Source organism: Vulpes vulpes, chromosome 5 (assembly GCF_048418805.1).
Source record: "Vulpes vulpes isolate BD-2025 chromosome 5, VulVul3, whole genome shotgun sequence".
NCBI classification, from domain to species: domain Eukaryota; kingdom Metazoa; phylum Chordata; class Mammalia; order Carnivora; family Canidae; genus Vulpes; species Vulpes vulpes.
The window spans coordinates 49,488,266-49,502,974 of record NC_132784.1 but is presented as its reverse complement, the minus strand read 5'-3'; the positions used below and the strand labels follow the sequence as shown (position 1 = coordinate 49,502,974).

General features: G+C 33.5%; 1 protein-coding gene across 1 annotated transcript; it reads right to left on the bottom strand.

Annotated features, from left to right (window-relative positions):
* Positions 1 to 7,390: 7,390 nt before the first annotated feature.
* Positions 7,391 to 7,979, bottom strand: LOC112919232 (large ribosomal subunit protein eL21-like). The gene has a single exon (XM_072758067.1). The coding sequence runs from the start codon at positions 7,936 to 7,938 to the stop codon at positions 7,456 to 7,458; it is 483 nt and encodes a 160-aa protein (XP_072614168.1). The 5' UTR covers positions 7,939 to 7,979; the 3' UTR covers positions 7,391 to 7,455.
* Between the last annotated feature and the right edge of the window lie 6,730 nt (positions 7,980 to 14,709).

The window sequence follows — 14,709 nt, the reverse complement described above, 5'->3', positions numbered from 1 at the left end:
ATCCATCATGCAAACGTATGCAAATGTGTTCACCTTCATAAAACTCAAGGGGGACGTATCAACGAATATTCATTTTCCTGATACATCCTTGAAGTAAACACATGATTCAAGATTATTTCTCTAATATCATTAATTTGATTCAGTCATTACAATCATTTCATTAACACAGATTATATAGTAATGTGTGATTAGGAGTGAAATTTTAAAAAGGAAATGAGGATGGTCAAGTATTGCCATGAATTAGAAAGCATCATTTAACAAACTAGGCTCTCAAATTACCTTCCTTTATCTGATTTTTTTCTCCAGTTCACCAATCTTCCTAAATATGTGTGATTTAAAGCTTTAATGAATGCACACTGGATTTATGACCTTTTAAAAATGTTTATCGATAAAAGGCATTAACTGGGTCCTTTTCTTCCTTCGGGTATGTTACAATGTTTACCAATGAGCAAAAAGTCATTTTGAATTAATTTAAGACCAGATATTTGTAATGTATTTTATTCATTTTAAGCTGTTTTATTTTATCATTTTTTACAAAGATGGTGAAGATACATAAATAAAATTTAAATAAATTATCAGAAGTGGGTACCTGTTTATTATCATATATTGATAGAAATTTGCATAGGGCACCTTTAGAATACAAAACACATATTATTCAGGCACATCAGGTATTACATACATTTAACCAAAAATTTTATCCTTAGTCAATATACTCTCTACTTCACACAGCTAAAATACATAACATAATGGTATCGTATCTATATTTTTGAAACTTAAGCAAAGTGAAATAATAGAGAAGTATTTCCTAAAGCAAAACAGGTTACTTTCTGAATGTAGTAGCATCGATAATATATTTGAAAATACGTTGTAACTCTTAAATTCTACGTGAATTATTATTGATTACACAGTTAATTTGGCTTCTGCAATTAGTATGACAAGTATATAGTATAAAAAAAGATAAACTCTAGCCAAATTGTTTCTTTTAAAAAATATATGATAGTTAGGAAAATATTCTATATGTATGTATTCTTAATTTCTCAGTTGAAATGGTTGAGAAAAAGGCATTTCTTCATTTGTTTTGTGCCTGAAACCATCATTCTCCAGGTGAACAGCTTGGCAAACAGATTGCTTATATCAACATGCTTTTTACAGCAAAATACCTTACAAAAGATTTATAGTATATATACCATATGAGTCTAAGGGCTTCATTGATTTTATGCATTTCCCTGTTCCTAGTAATTCACAAAGATGAATATCATATTTCATCTTTCATCTTTTCTTAAAGGAGATATTATAAGTACATGTTGGTGTCTTCATAATGTTGGGGAATGGTAACAAATTAAGCAACAAGATTGTGGGGGGTTTGTTTTGTTGTTTTGTTTTGGTTTGCTCTTGCTTTGCCAGGCTGACACTTAGCCCAACTGTCATCCTGAAGAGAGAGTGCAGCTGAGTGATGGGAGTGGACACTCCAATGTCAACACCGAGGAGAGGTCCATACCTTTCCTATTTAACAGGCACAGAAGCAGCCTCTTGCAAGTCACTACAGAAGATGAGGCTATGTGAGATCTATCAGGCTGCATCATGAACTCACCTTCTCTATGGTACCAGACTCAGACAGATGTAATTTTTAAATACAACTATTTGCTACCAGAAGGCATGATTTTATGCTAGCTATTAAAACAACTTTGAGAAATGGCTGTTTCTCCTAGATGGACTGTTACAATTGGTTATTAGTTATCCAGAAAAGACAGCCCCCTCAAAAAAGTGATTTTTTAAATTTATTTTCTCCTAACCCATATATTTTATGTCTTTGTAAATTTTAGTTTCAGAATATTGTAATAGTACAATTATTGAACTGGATTTCAAGTGGGACCCTCTTTAAATCATGTAAAAAACATAAAAAAGCTTAAAAATATAAATTGAGAGAAAAGGGGAAAGTCTGGAAAAAAATATGATGCTCTCCTTTTTTGATGCTTGAAAAGCGGGATATAAACATTATCATTACTTAAATTTATTTAACTTGTTCCAATGCTTTGTGGAAATGAGTTAATCTTCCAAATGTATCCTCCTGTATTAAAGTGTCTAAAACAAATGTGCAATATACAAATCAGCTTAGGGAGAAAGCATTTCATGAGTGCTTCATCAATAAAACTGTTCCCACATAAACGGTGCCAGATCACCTCAGGAGAGGCTTTAGAAGTTCTGAATTTGGTGTCTTCTTTGCCTTACCCACTGCAGTAGCCCTTTGTTCTCAGGAGAGTTCTCTATTCCCTCGTGCTGAGATTTTCCCACATAATTCTCTCTGTAGTTGATGAAAAGTTCATTTTAATCAGTGGATCACTTAGGATCTCTAGTTGGCTTGCAAATGCAGGGGAATTAATGATTTAGAGGTGAAAGAGCTCTGCTCCTCATCATGATCTTGGCTTATCTTGGCCAGCTCCAGATTTAGGGATCACCAGTGTGTTCACTGAAGCATCTTTATGGCAAGAGATGAGCACCTGTGAAAATGAAAAAAGAAATGACAATGAAAATGAAAATCTTGGGCAGCCCTGGTGGCTCAGCGGTTTAGCACCGCCTTTACCCCAGGGCGTGATCCTGGAGACCCAGATCAAGTCCCACATCAGGCTCCCTGCATGGAGCCTGCTTCTCCCTCTGCTTGTGTCTCTGTCTCTCTCTGTCTCTGTGTCTCTCATGAATAAATAAATAACATCTTTTTAAAAAAAGGAAAAGAAAATGAAAATCCCTGCAAATATAGCTAATGAACAGCGACTTCCTTTTATACCTCCTTCCTTCTCCGTCTTCCTTCTCCCTTTCTCCATCCTTCCTCCCTCCTCCTCTCTTTTACTTTCTTTCTAAAGTGTATACATACTCAACTTTTGTTAAAACATCCAGCCATACCTTCCTTCACTATTACAATTCTGTATTATTTTATTTCTCTGAATGTTGTCACAATCTAGCAGAAGGTGTACTCTTCATGTTAATTCCTTCTTACTCTTAAGCTTTGTTTTCTGCACTCTCTCATGCTCTTCTGACCTAAACCTAATATACTTACCAGACCTTATCAAATACATAATCTAACCCCCATTAGGGTAAACTATTCTGTAATTAGTTCTGTGTCTGCCTGTGACACCATTTGACATCCCAGCAGGCATGAATATACTTAAAAAAATATATGTGTGTGCTTATAATTTTATGTATATTTTGCACCCAGAATGCAATGTCTAAACTACCTATCAGATGAAGTATCTAAATAAAGAAGTCTCTACTAACAGGTATAAAAAGGATGGCATAAATGAGGTTAACTTGCTTTAATGATCTTTTCAAAAAATCAAATTTAAAATGTAATTTTGAAAAACATTTCTCACCAGTTTCTGGAGCTTTCTAAATTTAAAATCCTTTTTAAATTAGCTTCTTTTTTTTTTTCCTACATGAGACTTGCAATTAAGCATCATAAATATATGATTGCTGATAAGTTAATGTATTGTAAATGCATTGGCGTTCGGGGTTAGCCAAATGTATTAAACACTGAGTGCCAGTAGAAAATCACAAAAGAGATGCATTACAGCCAGCAATCTTGTGCACACTTCAAGCTTGAAGCTGCTGCTATATCCTAATGAGGTTAAAGGCAATTCACCTTTACTGCTTTTGTCTTTCTTGAAAAAAATTGATTTTCTATTCTTGACCTCTATCTCTTTCAAATTTTCTTTTCTCTTGTTTTCCTTGATTTTTCCCAGCTTGGTTCTACTTTACCTTTCTAGAAGCTTCTTTTTTAGTATCATTTTTTCTCTCTCTGCCCTTTAGATATTAAAGATTTTGGCAGTATTTTTTTTAAGACCTGGATCATACAAAAGTCATCTGACAAATTTTTTAAAAAAAATTTCTGGATGCCTGCATTGGAAATCCATGTTAGCAGATCTGGAATGGAAATAGTATTAGTTTGCTAGAGCTATGCCACATAGTGCCATAGACCAGATGGCTAAATAACAGAAATGTATTTTCTCCCAGTTTCAGACGCTGGAAGTTCAAAATCAAGGTGTCATCAGGGGGTAATTCCTTCTGAAACTGTGAGGGAGGATCAGCTCCCAGGTCTCTCTTGGTTTGTAAATGATCATCTTCATCTTGGGTCTCTTCATATTTTTTCCCTTGTCTGTGTGTATCTGCATCCAATTTCTCCTTTTTATAAGGATACGGATCGAATTAGTACCCACCATCATGACCCATTTTAACTTGATTTTGTGAAGACTTAGCTCCAAATAACATCCCATTCTAAAGTTTGGGGAATTAGGACTTCCACATATCAATTTGGGGACACAACTGAATACACAACACAGTCTTAAGATCAATATGTCACAAAAGTATTAAGGCTAATAAGCAAATCTAGGAAGTGCCTTAGGGTGTGTCTTTGGACTTTCCCATTTATTTGGTGCACTTTCATTGTTCAGGTGAACTGGGCCAGTCCTTCAGGGAGCACACATTTCTCCCTAGCACCCCTGCTTACAATGTTGGTAAATGCAACAAAGCTGGAGGGGAGGGGGGTGGGCAGTGGGCAGGAAAAAGAGAGGCAGAGGTCAGAATGTGCCCATGGTTTCTCCTGCAGACAGATCATAGCAGAGGGGCACAGGTCTGCTGGAATAATCAGAGAGAAGGGCTTTGAACTCTAAGGCTAGTAGGACTTTAGGTATATTAGTTGGTCCTTTGCACCCTCTGAATCTCCTCCCCCTCCCCACTAAAATTTGTATAGTGGAGTCTTATAAGACTTGCTATCAGTCATTAGAAAAAATAGAAACACTCCATGCTTGCACCTTGCTGTGTTGAGACTGATGAAAATAAAACTTTATAATTAGTTTACAATGCAGTTTTCTTTTTAGCTGTGTTGCCCAGGCTTTGAGTAAACAATCAAACAAAAAATATTTTTGTGACTAATTTTTTCTAAATTAATTAGTCAATTACTTATTCTAAATCCCCTTTTTGCTTTGTGTGTGTGTGTGTGTGTGTGTGTGTGTGTGTGTCACTATATTCAGAAGTTTTTTTCTGGGACACAGAATTCAGAAATAAAAACAGATGAATTTTATTCCTCTAACACCTTCCATGTGTTGAGTCAGAAATGATGATAACTGCAGCTCTTATTCAATAATCATGATCATCTCCTGGATTAGGTAGTCTTTCAATGTTTTATAGATTTAGAAAATGACACTCAGAGGGTCTGAGTAACTGTTCTCTCAAGAGAACATAGTTTTGAGGTCAGAATGCTAACAGTTCCCATAACTCCAATGACCATGATTTCAGCCACTGGATATTTTGCTAACTTGAGTTAGAAGAGCATTTTATCTGTCCAAACCATTACTCTATCAGATCATAATAAACTCTCATCTGGTTGGGACAGATATTTTTGCTGTTTTAGAGAGACAAAGAAGCCGAGTTTTAGAAAATTAAATGACCTACTCGAGCCATGCCATCATTGCATGGCAAGAACCAGTGTAGGTGCCTGGTCTTAGATAATCCTTGTTTAGCATCTATTTTGTTTGATCTGTTTTAAAAATTATCTTAATATAAACTTGAATTGTATTTTGGTGAAACCTTAGGAATACGGAATTCAATATTTTTTTCCCCTTGGCTTAGGAATGAATGTTTTTCCCAATAAATTTCCTGAAAAATTATCTGCATAAATCTTACTAAAGTCCCTTTGTTTCTGAGACTTGTATAAATTGCTACTTCTCTTCATCAATTTAATGTATAGCATACATTAAATAGTTTATAAATATTAAGGCGAAGAGAATAGAATTTGGACATATAAGTTTTAACAGAGAGATATATTTAAAATATGGAACATGTGAAAGATACTTTGAAAAAAATGACATCTGTGATGTAAGAAAACTTGATTCTATTTTCTAATTTGTTCTTAAATATTTTCCTCTGATTACTAAGTGAATGCTTTTATTATATGAAAATGAACGTTTTTATTATTCATTTATCTATGCTCCTCTGGTATACATATAATGGTTTCTGAATTTTATATGCTTAGAAAACTTGAGGGAGGCCTGGTGTGTATCTAAGAGTCAGTAGAGCTGAGCAATGTCATCATTGCAGTATTTAGAGAATCTGAAACTTATCTTTCCATTCAACTCTAGTTATTTATCTTTTTTAGTGATTCTCAGGATCTGCTTGGGTAGAAGTCTTGTTTTTTTTTTAGTGAAGCTTGGAAATAATATATACCTTTCATGGACCCCACTGACTACCAAGGGAAAGAAAAATTTGTAACAACTGATTGTAACCATGGATCCAGATGCCCTTTCAAATATTCATAAGGAATGTAAAACAGCCCTATGATTGCTTTTGGCTCTTCTAAATTTAAGCATCTTTCTGGGCTTTGGGTAAATGATCCCACAAAATACCGCTCTTATAGCTGGCTCTTATTTTCTTTTATCTATTAGACTTCCACATTCACTTTCTGCATTCTGTTCTGGAATGAATATGTTAGTGGAAGTTGGAAAACCTTTTGCCTGAGGTATAGCCACAGCTATTTATTTTGTCTGTTAAAAGTGAGTAAGAAAGGCAGAAGTATAATACAGGTATTGATATTAGGAGAAACTGAAAAAGAAAATATAACTAGAAATTTCCTTTTGGTTGAGTTAAGAGGATACTGTTTTCCCTTTAGAGTATGTAGAAGAAAACTTGAAGGAGTCTTAGTGATCATCTGGAGAAATCTTCATTTCAGTGGATGATGAAACCAATGGCTAATCATATAAAATAGAATTACTGCTCTGTGTCTCCTGCTGGCCCAGCCAGCGGAATTTGCTTAAGGCATATTATTAACTAGTTAGAGTTTGATTTTAGAATTTTTTAATTGTCCATAACCAATGTAAAGAAATTAACACAGGCTGGATTGTAGTCTTAAGCCATATTTAATGGTGATTGAGTATCATTCTTATATGCATCAGATTTATTGTGTTTTATTAGTCCTCTTAAAATTACTTTCATAAGAAGTACTGACCAATTCCTTCTTATAGAAATGCTCTCTTCTTATGACTTTCTTTGTATTTTCTTTACCAGTCATTTTTCTTACAATACTCAGCCAGTTCACAGTTTTCCCTGAAACTTCTGTATTTTTGAAAATTGTAGGGCAAATCTTGATACTTTTTTCCCCCTTCTAAAAATTTCCTATATTTCTTTAGATGGGTTCATACATTCTCATGGCTTTAATTATCCACTGTATATTTGTAATTCACAAAATCTTAGTCCATATCTAGCTCCTGAACTTCTAACCTATATATCCAACAACCTACTTGGGTAATCTGCAAGGGTGCCTTATGAACTTCAAAAGTGTATGCCTTAAGTGTCTATTCTCTTCACATCTATCTCCTACCTCTAATTGTCCATCTACCACCATCCATTTTTCTTTTTCTTTTTTTTTTTTTTTTTTTACAATCTTGAGGTCTTTTATTTTCTTTACAGTTATCATGCCATGAATTCATAGGGAATGGGTTCCAGCAGTTCAGGCTCCTTTCCATTGGTTCTCACAAAGTGTGCTTCTCTGGGTGGGGCAGGCTGGCGCTTCAGTTGGACCCAAGTACCTTTCTCTTTGGCTTCCTTCTTTTTCTGATCATTTTCCTTCACACGCTTCAGGAAGCTATCTCGGCTCTTTGAGTGTTTAATATGCTCAATGCGGACATTAATTCTCTTGGCAAGAATCTTGCCCTTAACTTGTTTGTTTACAACAATGCCAACAGCATGCTGAGTAACATTGTAGACCCTTCCAATTTTGCCATGGTAACATTTGTGGGGCATTCCTTTTTGAACAGTGCCCATTCCCTTGATGTCCACAATATCACCTTTCTTATAGATTTGCATGTATGTGGCCAAAGGAACAACTCCATGTTTTCTAAAAGGCCTAGAGAACATATAGCGGGTACCTCTCCTCTTTCCCTTTGTGTTGGTCATTTTGGCGAATTACTGGAAGATGGCGGTTCCGGCCGAAAGGACCACCATCCATTTTTCTTGATGCCTTTCTTCGACCAGTGGTGCCTTCCTTTAACCATTTACCCCCAATTGTCCAAGGCAGAAAATAAAAATAGTCTTTTCTCTCTTTTTCCTACGCATCTATTGGAATTGTCACCAAACCTACTGTATATAACCTGTATATACAGACTGTCAAATATATCTTAAATCCACTATTCACTCATTCAGCCAATACTTTTGAGAATCATTTACTAGGCACTGGATTATACACCAAAGCATACAACTGTGAACAAACCAAACATCATCTTGCTTTCATGGATTCTGTACTATTATGGTGGAAAAAAGAAAATGCTGAATAAATAAACTAATACTATAATTTCAAAATATGTTATTATGCAGGAAATAAATTGTGTGCAATGACCAAGCAAAATAAGAAGTAATCTTTTTTAATATGGTGATTAAGAATGGACTATTTTGAACTGAGAGCTGAATGATGAGACCAACTTAGCCAAAAAAAAAATGTCTTGAGAAAGGGCATGTCTCACATTTGTATTGTAAACTTCATTGTTTTCTTATTGTAAACTTTAGTTTCCTTATAATGACCCTTGAGTTCCTACACAAATAGGCATCTGCCAAGCGTGTATACAATAAATGTGTCAGATAGTATCTAAAATATAGTGACATAGCTATAAATAAGACAGAGAAGTTAAATCGTTGCAGTACTTATATTCTATTGGGGAGTTAGAAATAACTAAGAATAAGAAATCAAGAAGAATGTCAGACATTCTTCTGAAAAACTCAGTGGAATCCCTGGAAGGTCAAGGAAGGCCTTCAGAGACACACATTTAAAAGTGAGATTTGAATGAAAGAAGAAGTTAGTCATACAAGGGGAAATACCCAAGCAAAGGTGTTAAGGCCAACAAAAGCTTAGTGTGTTTGGATCCCAGAATGAGGCAGTTTGGCTGGAGGGTGGGGGATTGCAGGAGAGGTGCAAGATGAGGCTGTAACATAGTCAGTAGGTTATCATGGTGGGGGTGTGGATTTGATTTTAAGAATGAGCGTATCAATAATTATTGCATATAAAACATCATAGAAATGATATATATGTAACAGTCAACTTGGATTATTTCTAATCACATAACATGTTCATTCTCTCATTTCTCCCTTTTTTTACAAAGATATATTGTTCTATGCGCAATTTTAATTAATTAGTTTAGCAAGGAAACTTGCTTATCCTTATAGAATTTTTAAAATTTTATGCTATCAATTATTTAGCAAATATATAGCTTCCATAATTGGGCTGTGTTTTGGGTTTTCCCATAAAGAATTATAAATTTTCCTCTGCTGCTCTCACAGAACAAAAACACAACTATTGCAAGGCAGTGTTACATTTTGCAATTTCATCCAGAATCTGACATTTGGATTTGTTGACCTCATTAAAAAGTGCTGCTATAGTAACAGAAAAAGTAGATACCAAGTGAGTTATTACACACCTGGATCTTCAGAAGAGCAGATGTTGGTTCAATTAGAAAAAATGGCAATGTTAAGTAGCATCAAACAAATTCACCACGGGTATATTGCTGTTTACTTTCCCTAAAAAGGATTCATATTCAAATAATTGGAAGTGAGTCATACCACAAATATTTTAGAAAATAAGGAAAACCTTAATATTGTTTGTATAAATCTAAATATTTTTCAAAATTATATTTTTCCCTTTTTAGTGTTACTTTTTTTAATGTAAAACATACACAAAGGGATGAAACAGTTGACACAGTTCACACATATCATTTATGAGGTCAGACGTGGACTCATTTATTTTTCATTTCCTAGAATTTACTGATTTATAAATATACGTTCATTGTCTGAATTATAGGAGTTGTAAAATGGAATAAACAAACACAGCAGGGCATTCCTATTCTTTATAAATATGTGCACAGAGAAACGAAAGTGTCTTCAATTTTCCAAGCAATTCTCTCAATTATCAGGTAAGTTAAAAATGCATCTTGAGGTCAAAATTAAAAAGGAACATGCCCTTTATTATATAGGACTCATAAAGCAACAAAGACATATCTCATTAGCTAGGTATAAATTTTAACTAATGCAGCTACCATAATAATATTGAAATCATTGTCCAGCATTTTGGATAGCTACTTTGCAAGCAAACAAGTCTAAATAATATTTAAGGAAGACTTAAAAATAAATAGAAGTATTGAAATAATTATCATAAGGATTATCTTATCCTCTCCATCAATTTTTAAGGTTTCTCCTCTTTTATAGTGTGGGATTTACTAAATATAACTATAGCTCTTTATAGTTCTGAAAGTCTATTCATGTAACAATGTCATCATACATTTTAATGAAAATTTAAGAGCAATTGGCTGTTATTTGATCTTTGAAATTAATGTAAAAACAAAAACAAGATGTTGCTAAGTTCAAAATAAAAATTTGGTAGTTCTATGAAAAAATAGAGGGGTTTTCAGAGTAGAACTTATTATGGATTATTTATGTAGAGCAGTTTGTTAAATTTCCAATAAACAGCTAGAGAGTGAGGAATGTTACCTAAGTGAAAGGACATAAATGTCAATACAGGTTTACAACTCATTTGGCATCAGTGCAGATTGAAATTCTGGGACTATATGAATTCCCTAGGAATAAAGACAAAGGAAGATGACATCTTTGGAAATCCTGTTAAGAAACAAAAGAAGAAAGATATGGTGAGGGAGGGGGATTGGGGTGGGAGAATGGGAAAATCCTAGTGATGTATGGTATATACTACTTTTAAAAAAATAAGATCATTGGGTCATAGAAACTGCCATCAAAATATTTTGGGGGAAGGGATTCAAATCCATTTCCTGTCTTACTTTGCTGCATGCTTAAATCATTAAAGGTATTGAATTTTATTGAATGTTTTTAATGTTTTCATTGAGATAGTTATGTGGGCTTTGTTTCTTATTCTTTTAAAGTGGTGTTGACATTGATTGATTTTCATATGTAGAATCAACCTTCCATTCCTGGGATCACTTTCTCTTGGTCATGGTGTATAATCCTTTATATATGTTGCTGGATTCAGTTTCCTAGCATTGAGAATCTTTACATCAGTATTATTATTATTATTATTATTATTATTTTAAAGATTTTATTTATTTGTTCATAGAGACAGAGAGAGAGAGAGAGAGGCAGAGGAGAAGCAGGCATCATACAGAGAGAGCCTGATGTAGGACTCGATCCAGGGTCTCCAGGATCACACCCTGGGCTGCAGGCGGCGCTAAACCACTGTGCCACCAGGGCTGCCCTACATCAGTATTCTTTAAGAATGTTGGTCTCTAGGTTTCTTTCCTTGTGATGTCTTTGTTTAATTTTGGTGTTAGAATAATACTGACCCCATAGTTTCCCTCATTCTCTATTTTTAAGAGGGTCCGTTTGGAAGAGTTCATTTTATCTAGGTTATCTAATTTTTTGGCATAAAATTATTTATAGTATTATCTTGCAATCTCTTCCCTGTGATGTCTGTCAGTAGCAATGGTATTTTGTCTTTAGTAATTTGAACCTTCTTTCTTTTTTCATGGTCAAAAAAAATGTTTTAAAAAGATGAAATAAACAAATGAGAAAAATCACAATGAAATAACTACTTTGAAAAACTAGAATTTCCTAATAAAGGTAAAACATACTACCTATGATATAGTCTTCTTTTCTTTTCTTTTTTTTTTTTAAGATTTTATTTATTTATTCATGAGAGACAGATTGAGAGAGAGAGAGAGGGAGAGGCAGAGACACAGGCAGAGGGAGAAGCAGGCTCCATGAAGGGAGCCCGACGTGGGACTCGATCACAGGTCTCCAGGATCATGCCCTGGGCTGAAGGCGGTGCTAAACTGTTGAGCCACCCAGGCTGCCCGATATAGTATTTTCTAAATCTTTACCACAAATAATTTTTAAAAAATGCTCAAAGAAACTTATGCAAGAATATACAGAGGATTTTTACTGATAATGTCCAAACCTTAAGTTAATGAATAGCTTATAAATAAGAGAATAACTTTTTTTAAATGGAGTATATTCATACAGTGAATTTCTATACAGTGACACAAAAACAATGAGTGATAAAGACAGCATCTTCAACATTCAAAAATAATATGTTGAGCAAAAAAGATCAATCTCAATAGGTAAATACTATAAGATCCTATTTATATGAGGTTCAAGAAAAGGAAAAGACTAATTTATATTCATGAAAATGGAAAAAGGGGTGAGGATGACAGAGTAGCAGCAGTAGGAAACATTTTGCCCTAATAGAAACGTTTTATATTTGATTAGGGTGGCAGCTCACAAATGTGTGTACTTTTCAAAATTCATCAACATATAATTAAGATACTTGTGTTTCACTGTATATAAATTTACTTTCTTTAATACTGAATTTATTGTAAGAGTACCCATCCATGTTATTATATTTTTACTATAGTTTATATATCCCCCTAAAACAATCTGCATAGTATTATTTTTCATATTTACTTATATGATTGACAACATAATACATTTATTCTTCTCTGCCCTATTCTATGCTGTTTAGTGACATCCATTATGAAATGTGTAGCTATAACTAATTAATGTATGAATTCATCTACGTGATTAAAATAAAATTTGTTTATTTTTCTTTCTGTTTATAGGTAATTGTGTTATTTCATTTTTCTTAAAACTAAAGGAAACACTTGTATTAATTAAGGCCAATATTTTTTGTAAATGTTGAGTAATTTGGAAAAATTCCTAGACATTGATAATATTATGTTGTAGTGACTCTATATTCTGTTATATTCTTTCAAAGATTGTTGGTTGTCTTGTTTTAGTTTAGGTGGCAATTAACTTGGCTAGAGAAGTCAGCCTTCAAACTCTGTTTTATCAGTAACAGCTCAAATTTCACTTCAATTATTTTAATCTTTAGTAGTGCTTCTTTTCCTCTGTCCTTTGTATGCATATTTGAAGAGTTGGCCAGAGGTGTGGGCAGAATTTATACATAGATAACTCTCAGTATCTTTCTCTTCTCTGAAAGTAATCCCATTGCATTTTAGTGGCTGTGATTACTCCAAACATTTTCCTTCTTTTCTTCAGGCCAGAAAGTCTGCAAGTTCCCCTATTGTTTTTGCCATCCTGTGTGAAACTGCCTGCAGCCAGTCTTCAGGCTAAAAGCTAAGAAAATGGTAAATTCACTCTGTGCCCTTTATTTCTCCCAATTATTCACTCTCTTATATAATTCCTCTGCTGTTGTTCCTTCTTCGGTTGTTTTATTTATTTTACTAAGGCTTAATAAATTTTGTGTGTGCTGTCATAATTCTGGTAGGAACTTAGCCCTACAAAAAGTGGATGAACACATTTTGACTATCAATGTGTTATTAATTGTGCCTACCTCCTGTTATGTTGTCATTTCCTTGTGTCAAAATTTCAACAATTGTTTGATATTTACCACTGTAACTATGTTAAAATACTTTACCTTAAGATAAAACTTTTATTTGGTAATTGTACATGTTTCATAAAATATGACTTTGGGGTTTTAAATAAATTAGAATTTTGAGCTGACACCATGAAAATAACACTATTGGAGAGTGATTTGCAATTTTAATTGTCCCAGGATAATGAGAAAATGCAGACATGAGATCGAAATGTAAATTATCGGTTTCTACCAAATGAAGGGGAAACATTGTCATGGCATGCTGTATAAATGAGAATTTTTCATGAGGTCAAACATTGAAATATGAAGATAAAACAGAAATGAAAACTTAATTTACATTGAAGTGACTTCCAAAGTGTTTTGGAATAGTTATAGCAGGATTTGCTGATTTTCTTCAACCAAGTAACTTCTGTGTCTAAGCATCTGTCATCAGTTCTGCAATAATAAAAATTAAATTTAAACATTAAGTTCTAGTTTTGAATCCTAGTTATTAAAGGGGAGGGATTGTTAATAAAAAAATAACACAAAAGTTCGAATGAATAAGACACTATACAGAGTTAAGTGATACCTAATTACAATTGAATTTTGAGAATTGCTCATTTAGAGTTATTCTGATTAAATATGAGGTCCAATTATTCTGAATTAGATGTTAATTTAAAACTGAACTTTGATGTTAATAATTTCCTTCTGATACCAAAATGTCTCTGTATTTATGTTATTGATTTTAAAATTTGTAAAATATTAAATGTGATATGAGTCTTGACCTAATATATTTTTTTCTGTAAAACTCATTCAGTGTATCACAGGAAATTAATGCTGTTAATTTGAATTTATTAATATTTAGGTTTTGTTTGTAGCTACTCTGCAAATTAGTTTTTTTTTTAATAGGAGCCAAAAGAGTAAGGAATTTCTCTCCAATTTAGATTTGTATTATCTTTTATTAATAATATTAAAATATAAATAACCACTAAGATTCTTCCTATATCATTTTGCCTGAATAACTGACACTCTTCTTTAATGGCTGCTCTTTCCCTAAGCTAGGGGGAAATAGTATAGCCTGAAACCTACCTTCAAATCCCAACTTTATCATCTACTAGAGGTATGATGCTTGGTAATTACAAAAATTCCATCATCCTCACTTAGAAAATGATGGAAAATAGTAGTACTGTCTTCATAAGGTGTTATGAAGATTAAATGAGTGACATTTGTAAAACCCTTAGACTAGTGCCTGACATATAGCACATGCTCTGTATATTTTAGTAAGTCCAAGGATTACTAGTCAAGTAGTAGAAACAAGCCTCCTTCTAGAAAATGTCTATGGA

What these genes read in the sequence shown, in the direction of transcription:
- LOC112919232 (XM_072758067.1), bottom strand. Translation starts at nt 7,938, where the DNA reads ATGACCAACACAAAGGGAAAGAGGAGAGGTACCCGCTATATGTTCTCT.